We start from the raw sequence: 19,808 nt of genomic DNA on the forward strand, positions 1-19,808 counted from the left end.
ATACAGTCGCTTTCCCAGGGTAGCCTTGACGTCATTGTCTCCATGCCAACCAAAGAGGCAGGGATAACACATCCCTATTAATATGATTTAGTTTGTGTTACTTAAATAAATACCCATTACTATATACGTTTCGAGGCACATTGCTACATGAAGTTAAAAAATTGTAAAAGTGGGTCATGAAAGTTCCCATAACCCAAAGCAAGCACTTGTCAACTTCCGGTTATTTTGACCACATGGTTGAACTGCGAAAATGCCGAAATCGAAACGTGATCGGAAAGGTAGATTTTCCAAGTTATCAATGGGACAACGAAAGTATGATCAGGCGTAATGTTAAGCTTATCGCCAGAGATGATATGATGAAAGAAAGAACATGTTTAAGGACTATAATTTGGGACAGTATGACTTGCCACCGCTTGATTTCAGTTACGTTGTGACATGAGGCAGTGTTTTGTTTAGGTAGGGGTTGGGTTGGTTTGTTAATGCGAATGCACTAAAAAACATTCTTTATGAAATTGACTTTATTTCGATTAATTCAGCAAAGGGTAATATTACCTGGATCGTGCACAACATTGTTCTCCAAGTACAAAGAAAACACGTTTAAAGTCCATGTCTGGTGATCAAGTAATAGAGCCTAACCAGATCAAGTGCATTGTTGGACTGACTGACTGAGTTTAGTTTTGCCCGCTTTTAGCAATATTCCAGCAATATCACGGCGGGGACACCTTGTGCCCACAACCGTCTTGCATTGGCTACCCCACCGGCATTGCTGGAAACTAAGCAAGGGAGTCTAGGGCTCCTTTTCGTTACCTTACTGTTAAAAAAGATTCAAATACTGTAGCAGGAAACCTGAGGACTCACAAACAGTTCCAAGCACGACTTCTTCAGTCATCTGTATGAGTATGGCTGAAGGGGTCGTTGTAGGCACAGGTACTACATATATGCACCCTGGTACATTTCTGTATACAGTAATGTACCCTAAACAAAGTCAAAATACAGAAACGTACCTGGCACCTTACACGGACGAGTCCATATTTCACAAACCGAAACCGTATGTAGTTGTTCCCATTCAACTTATTGCAGATGTTATTGTGCTCCGCGAAATATTCGTTACTGGGTATGGTCGTTTCTTATAGAAGGCAATCAAATGCATCTAATTACAACCATATGACAGTTCCAATCAAGAAAACAACACACTGCGGAATGGGATCGTCATTCCCATCACATCTGCCAGTGGCAAAAAGAAAATCTGAAGTGTTCATTCTTCTGATGCCATTATAGAAAAACCAAAAACCTTTAAGTTGATGGGCCTAATTTTAACATTAAGTGAGCTTATCTCTTTGTACTTAGGGAGCCATGAAGTGCTGAGTCTTCAGAGATACCGAACTTTGCTGTACAAAATTGTGTCGCCCCCCAAAATATGACTGTTGGTTTGAGTTTTTTCATCCTAAAGTGGTAAATATCTGAGACCCACATTACTTCATGTTTTCCTTCCCCATGAAGTTGACCAACCATGATATAATTGGAATACAGTTAAACCCATCTCACTTGCTAACGGTCATAATATTTCAATGAATCTATGGTAAATCAAGAGAGAAAGGTTGTTAATGAAAAGAGGTAATTTGTATTTTTCAGTTTCCTTGACACAGACAAGAAAAAAAGGATTAGAACTAAAGCAGAAACTTGTTGAAGAGGTATGTATTTTGTTTACTGTGTTGTATTATCAGGATGAAGGATCACCACTCACTCACCCACCCAAGTTGCCAAGTTCATGTGCTGAAGCTCTCAATATATGTCAGTTATTTGATCTATCCTCAGTAACCTCCAAGCTAAGATTTGAAATTCTTTGTACGTGTGTAAGATCAAATTTATTGAGTATTTACAAAATTCAAGCGTACTTGTATGCAACAGAATGTATGCAATAGGAATTGAGTTTCCACATAATTATTTGTGTAATTTACGTAGATACGGAGCTTATCCGTACCTCTGCTCGCTTGCTCCTCCCTCCCTCACTCACTCACCCATTTGCTCTATCTGTCATAATTATGAGCTGAAATGTTTTTAACCCCTGGATCCATTCCCACGTCTTTGGCAATGTCAGATTGCATACCCTTGATTTCCATAGGCCAATAGGATTGGTAATACTACTAGGTCAAACATACCAATCAGAATGCAGGTTACAAACAAGCTGTAAAAAACAGTTTGGCAGGCAGTACAACTGGTTACTGGGAAAATCAATATTGAAAAACGGACCGATGCACAACGGATAACCCAGAAAATTCTTTCAGATGGAATAAGTGATTTCATGTCCATAATGACTGACAGTAGCTCTGATTTCTGATGAACTATCAACTGAGCCAGCCTTAACTGCAACCTAAACTGACATGTAACCATTCACTGTTCCTTTCTGGAGCTCTGACAGCTAAGTGGCAAGCTTATTGCTCATGCTGCTGGAAGTTACAGTGCCCAGTCTGGAGTCCCTTTGGCCCACCCATGCAAGGCTTCTCAATCTGCTGTGCAGAGTTACATCTCTTGAGCACACTAAAAACCTATATGACCGTGTGTTTAAATCCTGGTTTGTCCCCATTATGTCTCAAGATGTTATGAATGTCTGAAAACTGTATGCTTTCTTCCCACGTAAAGCTGTCGTAATATTACTGAAATGTTGTTCAAAGCAGCTTCAAACCTGACTCATTCCAGGGGCAGATACAACTTTTTGAGAAAGGGAGGGTGCTCACTCTTGAGAAATGGGGGGTGCACACTTCATTTTCACCCATTTCAACAGGTCATTTAATAAACTTTCAGGACAAAAAAGGGACAATATTCAGCACAACTCTTCAGCTACTGTGATGTTTGGGAATTTCAGCCAGTATGAACTTCACCAGAAAGACTTTGGTTAAAGTTGATGATAAACTGATGGGTACTTTCATCATTTCTGGATCAAATAACCATTGACTCAAAATTTCAGCTTTGTTTTGTTCACCCAAATTTTGTTCTCTTATTTTTCAGATTCGGGATACCGTTGACCGATATGCTAGAATATTCACATTTTCCGTACAAAATATGCGGAACATTCAGTTGAAAGATGTGCGACAGGAATGGAAACACAGTCGGTCAGTACTTGAATAATAATTAAACAACTGTGTTCTGCAGCATGTGAAAAAATGAATGATGTAAACAATGAACAGTTTTCTTCAGTGTCTTTCTTTAGGCTTGCATTCAGTGCATTTCACAAATTATTCTGTTATACATTTCAGAAACTTGACTTGCCTTTCTTTTTGCAGTTAGAATGTAATTCATGTTACACTTTTGTCCCTCAGAAATGTTCATTACACAAGACAGTGTTGTGGATTATACCACATGCTGTTATGCTTTGTTATCTTGAAACAGTGTACCGTGGTATTAGTAGAACCACAGGATTTTGCCTTTGGTTCGGTATACCATAGGGGCTGTCGGGTAGCCTAGTGGTTAAAGCGTTGGCTTGTCACACCGAAGATCCAGGTTCGAATCCCCACATGGGTACAATGTGTAAAGCCCATTTCTGGTGTCCCCCCTTGCTGGAGTATTGCTAAAAGCGGCGTAAAACCAAACCATAATGCAGTCCAAAAATTCGGTGTTTTGAATACTGTCATTTCTATCTAGTCATAAAATGACAGTTTTATTCATTTAAAATAACAAAGATTATTGTTATTTTTTCCCCATGTTATTAAACAATGTAAGGTTTGGCTCTTCTTGACAACTACCTGTTTGGGTTCGGCGGGGCTTACAAAACTGGTTTTGGATTTTCTTTTCCCTGGTCGCTTACACCGATCTATCAACAAACGAAAATCTGCATAAAACACAAATATTTGACCTGCAATATATACGCTTCTGGGTTTCTATTGACATGGTTACTATTTGCTTATATTTTCGCAAGATGACATCTTTGAATATTGACAAAAACGCTATTTTTAACTGTACTGTTGTCATGGCATTATTCTAACCCTGTGCTGTTAGCATGGCATAATTCTAACCCTGTGCTGTTGTCATGGTGTTATTCTAACCCTGTGCTGTTGTCATGGCATTATTCTAACCCTGTGCTGTTGTCATGGTGTTATTCTAACCCTGTGCTGTTGTCATGGTGTTATTCTAACCCTGTGCTGTTGTCATGGTGTTATTCTTACCCTGTGCTGTTGTCATGGTACTTATTCTAACCCTGTGCTGTTGTCATGGCATTATTCTTACCATGTATTGTTGTCATGGTGTATTTCTAACCCTGTGCTGTTGTCATGGCATTATTCTTACCATGTACTGTTGTCATGGTATTATTCTAACCCTGTGATGTTGTCATGGCATTATTCTTACCCTGTGCTGTTGTCATGGTACTATTCTAACCCTGTGCTGTTGTCATGGCATTATTCTTACCTTGTGCTGTTGTCATGGTACTATTCTAACCCTGTGCTGTTGTCATGGCGTTATTCCTAACCCTGTGCTGTTGTCATGGTGTTATTCTAACCCTGTGCTGTTGTCATGGTGTTATTCTAACCCTGTGCTGTTGTCATGGCATTATTCTTACCATGTGCTGTTTGTCATGGTACTATTTTAACCCTGTGCTGTTGTCATGGCATTATTCTTACCATGTACTGTTGTCATGTTATTCTAACCCTGTGCTGTTGTCATGGCATTATTCTTACCATGTACTGTTGTCATGGTACTATTCTAACCCTGTGCTGTTGTCATGGCATTATTCTTACCATGTACTGTTGTCATGGTACTATTCTAACCCTGTGCTGTTGTCATGGCATTATTCTTACCATGTACTGTTGTCATGGTACTATTCTAACCCTGTGCTGTTGTCATGGCATTGTCATTTGTACTATTCTAACCCTGTGCTGTTGTCATGGTGTTATTCTAACCCTGTGCTGTTGTCATGGCATTATTCTTACCCTGTGCTGTTGTCATGGTGTTATTCTTAACCCTGTGCTGTTGTCATGGACATGTCTTAATATTGTCAAGGCACTGTCATAGCATGTTCTGATAAGGATATGACACCATTCTAATCTACTCCTGTTCTTTCACAGGTTTTTCTTTGGCAAGAACAAGGTGATGTCTCTGGCTGTTGGTCAGACCAGTGAGAACGAATATCGAGACAACCTTCACAAGCTCAGTCTTCAACTCCGAGGGCAAACAGGATTGATGTTCACCAACAAGACAAAGAAACAGGTTTTGAAGTGCGGAATATTTCAAGTACTTTTAGATTGATGTTGCAAATGTGCCACACGACTCTCACAAAGATAATTCAGGGTTCCCTTTTTGGTATTGAAAGGTAGCAACAACAACAAGGATACATTTAATGCGTCCTCAAGCCTGGTGAATGTCATTTATCTATAAGGTCCATTTCTACCTTATCAGTTTGAAAGATAATAGTGTCTCAATCTGCATCATCCTTTATATATCATGAAATATTCATTTGTTTCATACATTTTGTCCAGAACATTTATCAGTATCCGCAATCACAAGATAGGGTTTTTATGAAAAGTGATCAGTTTTTCATAACTACATTTATCAGCATATACATTAAAACGATACATTACTAATAAAACAATATATATGATTTTTCCTTATCCTCACTCATGCTTTAATGCTTATCTCCCTTCTCCTTTTGACTGCTACGTGGAAACGTGAATCCCTTAGTTCCCTGAAGAATCGTAAAATCATTCACCCAGCGAGTTGCCTCCCCTTTCCCGCCAAAACTATCCCATGTGATTTGAACCCAGCTCTCATCACTCTCTCCTTCATCGCCCAAGCTTACCGTTGGGTGGTCACTATTTGTCCCTTTTATGAAAAAGATATATAAACAAAATTATAAGGCATTATAATCACAAATCAAATTAGTGCAATATTTTGTACTTGTGTTTACTTCCCTCGAAACGAAGCACCCGAGATACCAAACCCAGTCAGAGCGGGTGGGTGTGCACTCAAATGTAACGAAGACTTTCATTGGTTGGTTCATTTGCCCGATGCCCTCACGGCTCATTGTGTGTGTATATATTAGTGGTGGTCCGATCAATTGAAATAATAGAAGATTGGTGCGCAATGACAAAACCACCAAGCAATCGATCATGTTTTTCTCACAATCAACACAAACAATTTTGGAACACTTGTTTGCAATAACGATATTTTTCAAAAGGTTGATTTTGTCTCTACATTGCATAAGCACTACAAGCTCGTTCCAAGTCATGATAAATTTAACTTAACAACTCCAGGAAATTATGTTCCTAACACACTAGTCATCCTTTAAAGATGTGAAATTTGCAAATGCATTTTGTGCAATTTGCGGGGAAAAAAGCGAGAGAGCGACATGTTTTTCTCTATTTTTGTGCATTAACAAACATAACCAGGAAAATCTGATAAATGGCGGCTAAGGGACTGTTCATAATTTATGGATAGGGGGAGGCTTGATACAAACCCGACCCCCACCCCACCCCACTAAAATTTATGTACAAAATAAGTGACCCCCCTGCATGCCATGTACAAAATCAGTTAGAAATTCTGTCAATGCTAAATAATGACATTGCTTTTAAGTATCGAACTGAGAAAGTGACTCGGTAAGAAGAACGTGTGGTGAAATAGACAAATGAAACTATATAAACAGTTAAATCGATAATCTGCTGTCATAACATATAAAAAGCTTGCGCCTGTGAAATATCAACAAAACATTAGAAAAATAGCTCACATCAAAGCCTTCACCGAGTATTCACCGCCAGCAAAGGTTTTCCGTCTTTAAATGTCGAACGCCTCACTGGTTGACACATAGCTGAGTAGATCTAGATCCTAACACGGTTCTTTTATGTAATGAGTAGATTATTATCCCCCGCCGCATGTAAGCGAAGCTGAGGATATAGTATTAGGCTCCGTCCGATGCGATGCGATTTGGAATATCTTAAGAACCGTTAACTAGATTCTTTTCATATCAACACAAATTAATGAATATTTATTAGCATGTTTACGCAAGGAAATCGAGACAAAGAAAACGTAATAGCAGGGCAGCTGCTGACAGGGGTGCCTCTCATGCATGGGGACCCATGAAGATCCGGGGTAGAATAGGTCTTCAGCAACCTATGCGTGCCACAAAAGGCAACTATGCTTGTTGTAAGAGGCGACTAACGGGATAGGGTGGTCAGGCTCGCTGACTTGGTTGACACATTTCCCACGGTTCCCTATTGCTCGGATCGATGCTCATGCTGTTGATCACTGGATTGTCTGTAGCTGCCATATAGCTGGAATATTGCTGAGTGTGGCGTAAAACTAAACTCACTCACTCACTCACTCAAGCATCGGAGTGTGAGTCATTGGTGCAATCTTCTGAGATTCCTTCCGGGGTTTCTCCTGTCTCTGTCGCTCTTACAGAGACAGCTACACAGCCTCCTCCTGAGAGGAAGTCCCCTCTTAGGTTATTAAAGAAAACCAAAAACATATAAAACACAAATTATTCATGACATATGATATACATTGCTGATTATGAAAAAACATCACAAATCACAAATCAAAAGTGCAATATTTTGTACTTGTGTTTACTTCCCTCGAAACGAAGCACCCGAGATACCGAACCCAGTCAGAGCGGGTGGGTGTGCATTCAAGTGTAACGAAGACTTTTATTGGCTGGTTCATTTGTCGATGCCCACACGGCTCATTGTGTGTGTATATTAGTGGTGGTCCGATCAATTGAAATAATAGAAGATTGGTCACAATGACAAAAGGACCAAGCAATCGATCATGTTTTCTCACAATCGAACACAAACAATTTTGGAACACTTGTTGCAATAACGATATTTTTCAAAAGGTTGATTTTGTCTCTACATTGCATAAGCACTACAAGCTCATTCCAAGTCATGATAAATTTAACTTAACAACTCCAGGAAATGTATGTTCCTAACACACTAGTCATCCTTTAAAGATGTGACATTTGCAAATGCATTTTGTGCAATTTGTGGAAAAAAACGAGAGAACGAAATGTTTTTTCTCTATTTTTTGTGCATTAACAAACATAACCAGGAAAATCTGATAAATGACGCTAAGGGACTGTTCATAATTTATGGATACGGGGGTTTGATACAAACCCCACCCCCACCCCACTAAAATTTATGTACCCCCCCCCCCCCCTACTAAAGTTTATGTACAAAATAAGTGACCCCAAAATTGATGACCTCCCTGTCATGTCAATGCGTTTTGTTTATGGTGTATAGCCTGATAGGTGTATTCAAAATCAGTTAGAAATTTTTGTCTGTGACAACGACATGTCAATGCTAAATAATGACATTGCTTTTAAGTATCGAACTGAGAAAGTGACTCGGTAAGAAGAACGTGTGGTGAAATAGACAAATGAAACTATATAAACAGTTAAATCGATAATCTGCTGTCATAACATATAAAAAGCTCGCGCCTGTGAAATATCAACAAAACATTAGAAAAATAGCTCACATCAAAGCCTTCACCGAGTATTCACCGCCAGCGAAGGTTTTCCGTCTTGAAATGTCGAACGCCTCACTGGTTGACACATAGCTGAGTAGATCTAGATCCTAACACGGTTCTTTTATGTAATGAGTAGATTATTATCCCCCGCCGCACGTTTAGCGCAAAGCTGGGGATATAGTATTAGGCTCCGTCCGTACGTCCATACGTACGATTTGGAATATCTTAAGAACCGTTAACTAGATTCTTTTCATATTTGGTACCTAGGTTCATCACAGTATAAGAAAGGCCCAAGTTAGGTTTGGTGACCTTGACCTTCATTTCAAGGTCACAAGGGGACTTTTAAAGTTTTACCTGCATGTTAAGCTATATGAAGAACGGTTCGCTGGATTTTCTTCATATTCAATACCAAGCTTTATCTAGGGAAGGACAGTTGCTTTTGGTGACCTTCACATAATTTTCAAGGTCATGGGGACACTTTGAAGATTTCAGCATGTAAACCTGCATGTTAAGCTATCTCAAGAACAGTTCACTGGATTTTCTTCATATTTGAAACCAAGCTTTATGTAGGGGAAGGCGCAGGGCCCAGTCAATTTTGGTGACCTTCACTTAATTTTCAAGGTCACAGAGACACTTTTAAGATTTCAGCATATTAACCTGCATGTTATGCTTGTCAGCGAGATACCTCAAGAACCATTCACTGGAGTTTCTTCATATTTGACACCAAGCTTCATCCAGGGAATGCGCAGGGCCCAGTCAATTTTGGTGACCTTCACATAATTTTCAGGGTCACGATGACACTTTGAAGATTTCATATGATAACATATGGATTGTTATAGATAACTAGATATCGAGGCATACTAGATTATCTAAAATCCACGAAATCTGCACGATTTGCTTCTTTTATTGAGCTAAGAGAAGGTGGTCCCCCAATTTGACATCAACATCTTAGATAGCAGCAAGGAAGAGTTCCCAAGGGATATATGATCAGATGCTATTGATCTCACAGTCACAGTGAATCTTTGGTGGCTGACCCGCCACCTATTCCGTCAGATTTGGTAAGCAATAAAGCATGAGTCAGGATAAGGAAAAATGTGTAATTTTTATGATAGAATTGATATTTTATACTTTACCTGACTCGTGATCTAAAGCCCTCCCAACCGTCCCCTCTCAGCACTACGGGCTTCACTGTAAGACCAAGTGTAAGCTTTATCAGGAGAGAGTGATGAGAGCTGGGCTCAAGTCACATGGAACAGTTTTGGCGGGAAAGGGGAGGCAACTCGCTGGGTGAGTGAGTGTAGATTCTTCAGGGAACTAAGGGATTCAAGTTTCTACGTAACCATGAAAGGAGAAGGGAGACAAGCAATAAAGCATGAGTCAGGATAAGTTTGAAATATCAATTTTATCATAAGAATTACATTTTGCCCTTGAGGCACCGAGAACATTGTTGTATTTATTACTCTGCCAGTGGCACTCTAATGAAGGGGACCTCTCTGTTGATGAAAAAGCATTTGTATTTATCACTTTCAGTGTTTAGCAAGTGAAGTGTATATTGTGTTGAAAGTATGTGATCGCTGGTTATGTGTACATCTGAACACATTTCAGACAAGACCATACCTGAGACAGTTTCATGACTCCAACTTAAAATCATTTTGTTAATCTTTATCTATAGTCACACATAGGTTAAATATTGATTATGATGGAATATATGGTTATACTTTTGAGTTGATGTTTGACTAGTGACATTTCCAGTCAAAGAGAACCATAGTCTGATCATGTTTTTAGATTTGTGCTCACCCTGCTCATCTCTTTCATGGTAAACATAATGCAGCACTTATTATCTGCATGGATCATCAGGGGAATTGTTCCCTCTGGGAGTATGCATACATCGTGTCTGCTTCTGTTTCATTTATAGCATGCTTGTTTGTCACTGATGGTGTTTTCTGTTCGCAGGTACTTTGACAGTCTGCGTGTACCAGACTACGCTCGGTCAGGGACAACGGCCACGCAGGCGGTCGAGATAGAGGAGGGGCCTATCCCACAATTCACTCACTCCTTGGAGCCACAGCTTCGCCAGCTCGGTCTGCCAACAAGTCTCAAGAGAGGTGAGAGATGGGACCATGATGTTGCAGCTTTGCCAATAGTTTGTTAAAAGTTGGTTTACAGGTCATCCACTAGTGTGTTAACACTGCATTTTTACTTCTGCATATTGACTATACCTTCAGGTGGCTTACTAGATCAAATTTACAGGAATGGGCTTGTGGCGTAGGTCTCTGTAGCAAGAGAATACCTCATCTATCCTCAGGGTGTGAGAGCATTGTACACCCAGTCATATTTGTTCCACGGAGAGTTGTAGGAAATTATATTCAAAACACTCTCAGTGGATAACCTTTTAAGCTTGCTGTTCTGGAACATAAAATGAGCTGTTTGTACCTGACTGTAACTGCTACAGTGCTTGAAGTACTACCATTATTGGAGCGGTGGGGTAGCCTAGTGGTGAAAGCGTTTGCGCGTCACGCCGAAGACCTGGGTTCGTTTCCCACATGGGTACAATGTGTGAAGCCCATTTCTGGTGTCCCCAGCCGTGATATTGCTGGAATATTGCTAAATGCGACGTAAAACCGAACTCAGTCAGTACTACCATTATGTATCCTGGCAATATACTGTGAGGAGTTAAAGTACTGTCGGAAATAGAAAAAAAATGTTTTTAGGCTGTTACTCTGTATCCCTAAAAATTACACAACTGCAAATAGCATATGTCGAAATAACCCACTTCGGCCTAACTTGGCATTCAGTGGGATGTGTAATAAGATATCCAGAAAAGCATGTTTACTCGTAAAATCGGGCAAAACTTAGAAAAAATACGAATAGCTGCTGAAAACAATAGGTCAGACTTATAGATGGCAATTTGGTCAGTCAGCCAGGTATGACGACGGACCGTCGACTCACCTGGCATGAAATGCATGTGCCTACTACAGGCACAAGGGGGCATCTCAAAGATATTTTGTGCTGTTTCATGTGTGTTGACTATGTCTCATCTGTTGATTAACATCTTACGTGTCTTTCTTTCATAAAGTTTATGTTGAGATATGTAAAAGACCTGATAACCATAGAAACGCATCATATTAAATGTCTCAAAATATATAGGTGGGATGACCACCCAATCGCGAAGATCGACAGGACTGTAGATTGTTATGACATGCCGTGTACTTCCCCAGTATAATTGCCCTAAAGGAATATCTTATCTTAGCTGATATCTCTATCCCCAGCCCGACCCCAACGATCGTCTGCGACACCCACCCCGGTTTTGCTTTTGAGACGAACCCTCCTATCTGTTTCTTTTTATAGTGACAGTGAGACTCCATGGTAGCTACATCCTTCATAGTTTCAGCATGAAAGTTATTATTTTTTACGCCAGCTATCGTTTATCATTAAGCTACGTCTAATTTCAAATTGGGCATTTAAAAAGGGTCCTTTGTAATACAATATCGCGCACACTAATTTGCATAAAGCCATGGTCTGTTCCAAATAAATCGTTTTGGACCTAGAAAAAACCCACATTGCTCATTTCTGCACTAATTTCCCCTCAGTAAAGTCCTTTTTCTCCGTTTCCTATCTCTCTACCACTGAGACTGTAGTTAGGCCGAACTTAGTTTAACAGATATTTCACACTTGCACATATCAACTACATAAATTGTAGAGGTAAATGAGACAATACAGTATTTTTCTATTTCCGACAGTACTATAGCTGTCTTTCATGAAGATGAGAAAAGTCAAATATAAGCTCACATGACTGGACGTCAAGAGACATTTTATCATGACCCCTATATTTTCAGCCATGGTGAGTTAATTTATGATTGATTATTGATTTGAAAAATCAGTAGTCATGCCCGCATCAAGTGAAAGCACTTGGGTCTTGTTTTGGTTGTTTCTCCTTTATGTATTTGTTTTAGATTGAAAGTGGTGAAGTTGGTTGGTAAAAAAGATCCCTCGAAGGAGAAAAATATATCAAATATACATTATTATCTCGAACACACTGAATTGATGAAGACGTATAATGGACTTACTGCCCTTGTTACTTAAGTTCACCCACAGCATACCTTGTTGTCTCCCAAACCCTAGAGTCTAGATTGCCTCATCTCTAGAACCCAAGGATTGTTCTGGTCTCCATTTGCATTTGCTTTGTAGATAAATATATTTTTCATATTTTAAAATAAGATAACTGTATTTCTGGGACCAAATGTCATTCTACATACCATGCTGACTTTGGCAAAGTTATTTTTTCCCAAACTGAAAAAAATGCTGGATAAATGTTATGTAGAACAATCATCAAAGTATTCTGGGTATGATTCATTGTAATCCTAGCATGGTATATGTAGGAGCTGTTGAGGTGATATGAGGCACTGACTGTGGTTACAGATAGTCCCATAGGAGTTACCTCCCTTTACCTATGCACTGCATTCCTTCAAACAAGATTTTCTTTCACTGCTGTATCATTCAGAGTGAGACACACAACATTTGTATCTGACTGTTGAAAAAGCTACATTGTTTTGCCACAAGTTATTTTAGAGGGATAGAATAGTTTAATGACTTCATCATCATGACATTTCCAACATCAGTCCTGTGGAGTTCCTGGGTCAGAATAGGTCCCCACACCTAGTCTGAAAAATATAGCTCGAATATTGGTGATTAGCTCCCTTGGATGGGCTGCAACAATATTGATGGCTATTTGTCAACTGAACATGTTTTCCAGGGGTGATAACTCTACTACACAGCCACACTATATGCCAGGCAGGGGATGTGTTGACACCAGAACAAGCCCGGCTATTGGTGAGTAGAAGTGGATTCATCATTGATTGAAAATGAACAAGAATAAACCAATCATTAGAAGCATTCGTTATGTTTCAGTATGCTTCATGTGGAATATACTTACATAAGTGTCCAATTACACACATGTATGATTTTTTCTATACGACAATACATGTATTTAATCTTTCATGCCATTGCATATCATTGCATAAGTGTTAGCTTTTGATATCTCCTACTCAAAATTTTAAGGATCCCCTGCCTTTTTCTTATTGCTGCCACCCATGAGGATCCGGGTTAGAATTGGTCTTCAGCAACCCATGCTTGTCGTATGAGGCAACTAACAGGATTGGGTGGTCAGGCTCACTGACTTGTTTGACACATGTCATTGTATCCCAGTTGTGTAGATCGATGCTCATGCTGTTGATCACTGGATTGTATGGTCCAGACTCGATTATTTACAGACCACAGCCATATAGCTGGAATATTGCTGAGTGTGGCGTAAAACTAAACTCACTCACTCACTAAAGCAACACAAGCACAGGTACTTAAGAACTGTAGGCAAGAGTAAAAACTGATATATTCCTCACCTGAAAGTACAGACATCCTCAGTGTTGCTTCCTAATTGGTGTCAGAGAGATGAATATAAAGTTATCATAGTAGAATGGATTTGTATTAGTAGAGTGGATTGAAATGTGTACCATGTTGTGTACCAAGATAGTCACGGCAGGAATTTATCCGTGAAATTTTGATCTCTGTCTACTCTGCTATCTTCATGAATGGACTGTAACAATATATAGCACCGTTGATATGTTTCAGAAACTGTTTGGTCACCAGATGGCGCAGTTCCACATCACAATAGAGGGGATGTGGAGTAACGATGGCAAGTGGGAAGTGTTTGATGCCAGGCCAGATCCAGTCGTGCCCACCAAAGTTACAGTCAAACGTAAGGAGTTGTGCCTCAGTAGTCATGATGTTGTCAAGTCGGTGGGGGAACAGTTTAGTGAAGTAGCCTAGTGGTTAAAGGCACAATGTCACACATTTTCGACAATATTTTGGCCAAACTTATATATTTTGCAGCATATGCTCTCGCTTCAGCATTATTATTGATGGATGAAGGGAAGTAACTCTGAGCATGTTTCCGTCATTAGGAGTTAAGCGCTTTAGTTTCGTATTTGCTGTTTTGGCTCGACTTGTTGCCAACACGATAAGTTTGAACTTACCAAACGAAGTAATACCTGTGACATGAGATATTGTAAAAGTTTATATATCGGGAAGTATTTTTTAGCGTCATTATTTCCATCCATATATATCGTTGAACCACGTGCATACAGTGGCAATAATGTCATTCCAAAATGTGGGCCCACTTCACCACCTGTTATAGAAGCCGAAAATAAGTGGGCCCACTTTTAGAAAGTCATCATTTTATTTGTATTTTCTTTTATCATAAATAGTATTCTGAAAAACTAGTGTCATTGAAAATGTGGGCCCATTTATTATGGTCCAGTGTAACAAAGAACAGAAAGTGGGCCCACATTTTAGAAACTTGCTTTTTTTATCATAGTATTCTGTAAATGCCCTTTTGTTTTTATAATATAACGCAAACTGCATGAAATTCAACTAAAACAACTTTAATTTCCCCGAAGTGAACAAGGATGTATTTGCACTTGTTGAATTCCTTAGACACCTCATCAGGTTGAGTTTATTAAGTGTATCCATCCAGGCTTATCACTTAAATCATGCTGAGGGAAATGAAACTATAATTTGTTCCTCAACAAGAACACGTCATACCAATTACACACTTCATCAGGTTCAGTTCATTAAGTGTGTCTCTATGCAAGTTTATCGCATGAATCATGTTGAGGGAAATGGAATTGTATGCCACTCAGAAGGAATGGTAAATACACAACAGTTAATTAAAACTGTGATGGAAATAATTTTACCACAGAGACCTGGAAGTATTTACCAACAAGTAAATACTGTATCTGTAAAGTTATGAACACCAACTTCAAATCGAGTGGTAACTTCGTAGACCTACCTTTGACCTGACCAACGAAGGTCGATTATTTGGGCCAATAGAACGTCATCTGGCTCACAGCTTCACCAATGACATGATGGGGGCTTGACTCATTAATATTCATGAGGTCCGCATCTGACAGTTTCGCAGGGTTTCAACCCTGACTTTTGATTGTGTTTTCATCTTAAAACATTTCCATCAATCGTTTATTTCAAGAAATACATTATGCTTTGAATTTATTTCCTTAGCAATACCTGATTATACTTGGTTGATAATACATAGTTGCTTTATTTTCGAATATGGGCCCACTTCCTTGTATCGGAAAACAAACTTAGAGTTACTTCCCTTCACGTTGCCTCCATCCACCGATAATAATGTACCGCCACTTCAGCTTCCTATTGATGCAATAAAAGACTTATTATCCCTTACAACTTGCCTGAAATCGATAATCGAAACTGTGAGGTGAACAGCTTCCAAATGGATAACACTTGCCATATATGGAATGTAAACAATTGTAAAGAGAGCTCCAAGGGGCATACATCAGAAAGTGTTGCACAGGGTGTTGTCGGTGTTTTCATTTGCCAAACTGGTTTCAATCACAAGTTTGAGGTGAATAGAATATTTCCCTAGTATAGGGAGCTCCAAGGGTGTGATAAGTCTATGGGGTTCCCCACATGCTTATGAAATAATGTTACCTGACCGTAGCTGAGGGCATGAAGGTCGATTTAATGCACCGTTGACTGATTAGTACTTAGACTGATTAGTCAGTAAATTTCACCACTATGAATAGTATTAACTGGATTACAATGGGTTAAATGAGACAATATCTGCATTGACTGAGTATTTTTTTATAGTGTAATTTGTAAATTTATACGTTTTTTTCTCTCTCCACTTGACTTTATGACATAGGAATAACTACACGGGTGTCTTGTCAAATACCATTCATATGAGCTTGTAGTGTATATTTCCCCTGCAATAGCTGAACACCAAAACAACAATATGTTAAACTGTAATGGGTGCAAGTCTTACATTTTGATACATTCCTTGTGCTTGACTAAGGCCAAAGACCATTGAAGTATATTTTCATAATAATAATAATAAATTAATGTTAATTGTTTGAGTGCCATTTTAGAAGTTGGGACGTACAATATTGAACAAACTTTATGGATAACAACTTCTTTTATTTCGTGAGTGCAACGTTTTGATACAGATTCTTGTATCGTCAAGCAGGACATCCATAAAGTTTGTTCAAAATAATTAATGTTATTGTTTACTCTCCGGTTGTATTATTGCTCTTGTTCTGCATCTTATAAACATGGTGAGGCTTTAAGTCCCAGACTCAGTATTCAGCTGTACAGGGCTGTAACTGGTTACTTAAGGAATGATTCATACTTAAGGAAATTCAGCTGAACTCCAAGATCTCTAAGACATTTAAAATTTTATTGTAGAAGTACACATGCAGCTATATCCCATCCAGGGTGTTTCATTGTCAGTAAAATTTGGTTATCTTTGTGTCAAATGTTAACGTGTAACCTTCATGTATGTAGATACTTGGTACGTCATACTCCTCGCTACTAGTATACCTTATTTACGGGTTTCTATGGCCATAAGGCCACAAGGGATCATCCCTGATGAAACATTAACGTAGGAATAAATTTGTTAAGGCATATATTTCATAGAAATCTGGTTCTAAAGTTAAGCTTGAAAATCTGTCCAGAAGATACTTGTGTATTAACAAAACATTATTCTGAATGACAGAGGTCAGTGGTAAAGAGGCAAGAACTAGAGTTGTGTCCCTTGTCTAGATAGCAACATGCAGGCTGGACGTGATAATTGTAATTGTTGAGTGTAATGTAGAGTTCATCCAAGAGCATTGTATGGTTTCTTTAACATTATACAGTTGAGCACCGTTGTGTAAAACTCTGATAACTCAATATCTCGATATAACATCGCAGGCCCAGCAAAATCCTTCATAATTTATCATTATTCAAGCTCTTTTAACTCTATACGGTTGTCTCAATATTTCAGATATCTCGATATAATTTCATGGTCCCAACAAGCAAAATTACCCTTTTAACTCGATATTTGCAAAGAAACTCGATATTCACCTACCTTTCATGGGCAAGTATCCCTCTGAACTGAGGTTGTTTCCACCCGTTTACACACGGTGCGGCATGAATCAAAGGGATGCGGTAGTGTAAAGTAATTAGGGCTAATTGAGTTGAAGGTGTCACTTGTTTGTTATGTAATTAGGATTAATTAAGAAGGAATTAATTAGGAAGTACTCACTGTTACAACTAAACACAGATAACAATAACGGATTATAGTTTCAGATCAAAACGTATTCTGAGAAGCGTTTTGTTTTCTTTCATAGTGATATGTGATGATATACCCTGGTCGGATGTCTCGGAACGGATTACTCATTATTTTTTCTTGGTCCCATGAATATCGATACAACAGGGCTCAACAGTAAATTGAGGATCGTAAATAGATCAGATATAATGTCAGATAATGCATAGAAAGCAGTCAGCCATGTTTACAACATTACATATGAGATATTTGTTGTATTTTTTAAAAGGACAGGTTAGTGCTTCAGATTTGCCTAGTAGACAAGATATGGGCTGCCGCTCACAGGAATGTGATTATGTCAGTTGTTTGACCAGGTTTGAATGCTCTGACATGATTGTGCAGGCCTTTCTCCTAATCTGATTTTACAACTGCTTCTTATAATACATGTGAAGAGTTATCTCCCTTTGACCTGTCATGCATTTTGTTGTAGCTCCTGAAAAGTCCGAGGAAGAGCTTGATGTAGATGAAGACGATGACGACATTGCTGATGACGATAATGATAACAATAACAATGATGATGATGAAGAAGATGACAGTGACGATGATGAAGGAGAGGGCTAAAGATAATAAAATTCTGGTTCAAATTCTGGTGTTTATGTGTTTTATGTAAGTGTTGGGGTATTGATGTAGGAAGTATCAAGTCTGTGTCTGACAGGCTCAGATATAACATGTTGCATAGTAATGACAGAGAAAGTTAATTTACATTTGAAAATCACACATAAAGTTAGCCATTGAGCACTCATTCCAAACCAGACTGATTATTGGCTTATTTGTGCAAGACTAAGTACAGGTGGCATGGAGTAACCAAGTGGTCAGAGTATTTGCTCATCCAACACAAGAATGGGTTCAAGTCTGCTCAAGTTCACCATGTGTCAGGCCTGTTTCACCAGTAATGCTAAAAGCTATGTAAATCATACTCTATCACTCATAACTTAGAATTGGTCTTCAGTAACCCATGCTTGTCGTAGGAGGCGACTAACACAAACAGGTGGTTAGGCTCGCTGACTTGGTTGACACAAGTCATCATATCCCAGTTGTGTAGATTGATATTCATGCTGTTGATCACAGGATTGTCTGGTCCAGACACAATTATTTATAGACCGCCGCCATATAGCTGGAATATTGTTGAGTGCAGCGTTAAACAACAAACCAGCCAACCAACCAACTAGTCGTGGGTGTGCAGTGAGTGCCACAGAAACGTATTTAGGTCATGTGTTACTTAAATCTTCCAGGGTACTGACATTCCTTGAAGACTTCTTGAGGTAAAGCCAAGATATTTTGAACTCTTCAAATGATTTGTCTTCTTAAGACATGCTGAGTTTTCCAGTCAATTAATGAGAGACCTTGGTATGATGATATTCATCAGCATGCTCAATATACAAAGGAGTTCTGTCCCTTGGTCATGACAGGAGCCAATGACCACAAGTTTGAATCGCCAATTTTCATACTTCCCGTGTTGGTTACATATGTGATCTCATCGGCAGCACTTACCAAATGTTCTTGTGTATATTGGACACATTTATGAAATGTCTACTGTGTAGAAGGGGGGGGCACAATTGTCTGCTATTTCTGGCTGTTTTGTATGAAATAATATACAGTAATCTCAGTCCCTGCATTTAAGACAATGCATAGCATCACAGGAGGAAAGAATTTAAATGCTAAATTATTGTGTCTGGTCATGTCTAATCTCAAATGTCAAATTTGTGTTGACAAAGTGTGTTAATATTTGTTTGTTGATACCTGAATTAGCTGAATGGATTACAGTGTAGTTTCTTGTCTGGGCATTATACATGGAATATCCTTTTTCCAAAATACTATACTAGTATCCTCCCTGGAGTGAATGAAAATGTGTGCGCACAGTGTGTACTCTATAGAATATGGTGTGTGGTAAATAGAAATGTATGTGAACTGCAGGACCTTTAGTTTTCCTCCTGATGCATTTGTACAACTGGAATACTGTCACTAACAACCCTGCTCACTTCAATTTCATTTCACAACAGAGATGAACCCATTTAACTCCTCTACCTCAAGACAGTTATTACACAAGACATTATTTCTCTATTGTAACATCTTATAAAGCAATGGGACTGCCTCCCTGGTGTAGTTGTTAGTGCGTCTGCCCGGAGAGCAGAAGGTCGTAGGTTCAATCCCCGACCGTATCATACCAAAAGACGTTAAAATATGGTAC

At 39.0% G+C, this 19,808-nt stretch overlaps 1 protein-coding gene across 1 annotated transcript; it reads left to right on the top strand.

The window, feature by feature from the left end:
- Positions 1 to 175: 175 nt before the first annotated feature.
- On the top strand, positions 176 to 18,204 carry LOC124258816 (mRNA turnover protein 4 homolog). Its single transcript, XM_046692907.1, has 8 exons — positions 176 to 278; positions 1,633 to 1,691; positions 3,007 to 3,110; positions 5,058 to 5,207; positions 10,402 to 10,553; positions 13,202 to 13,278; positions 14,074 to 14,200; positions 18,051 to 18,204. Exons 1-8 carry the CDS (start codon positions 251 to 253, stop codon positions 18,179 to 18,181), a joined length of 828 nt encoding a protein of 275 aa, XP_046548863.1. The 5' UTR covers positions 176 to 250; the 3' UTR covers positions 18,182 to 18,204.
- Positions 18,205 to 19,808: the final 1,604 nt, after the last annotated feature.

This window comes from Haliotis rubra, unplaced genomic scaffold (genome assembly GCF_003918875.1).
Source record: "Haliotis rubra isolate DU_JTF1 unplaced genomic scaffold, ASM391887v1 Scf70, whole genome shotgun sequence".
NCBI classification, from domain to species: domain Eukaryota; kingdom Metazoa; phylum Mollusca; class Gastropoda; order Lepetellida; family Haliotidae; genus Haliotis; species Haliotis rubra.

Coding starts and splice junctions, on each gene's coding strand:
- LOC124258816 (XM_046692907.1), top strand. CDS start 251: ATGCCGAAATCGAAACGTGATCGGAAAG. Junction 1,692..3,006: donor AGCAGAAACTTGTTGAAGAG/GTATGTATTTTG, acceptor CTTATTTTTCAG/ATTCGGGATACCGTTGACCG. Junction 14,201..18,050: donor CACCAAAGTTACAGTCAAAC/GTAAGGAGTTGT, acceptor ATTTTGTTGTAG/CTCCTGAAAAGTCCGAGGAA.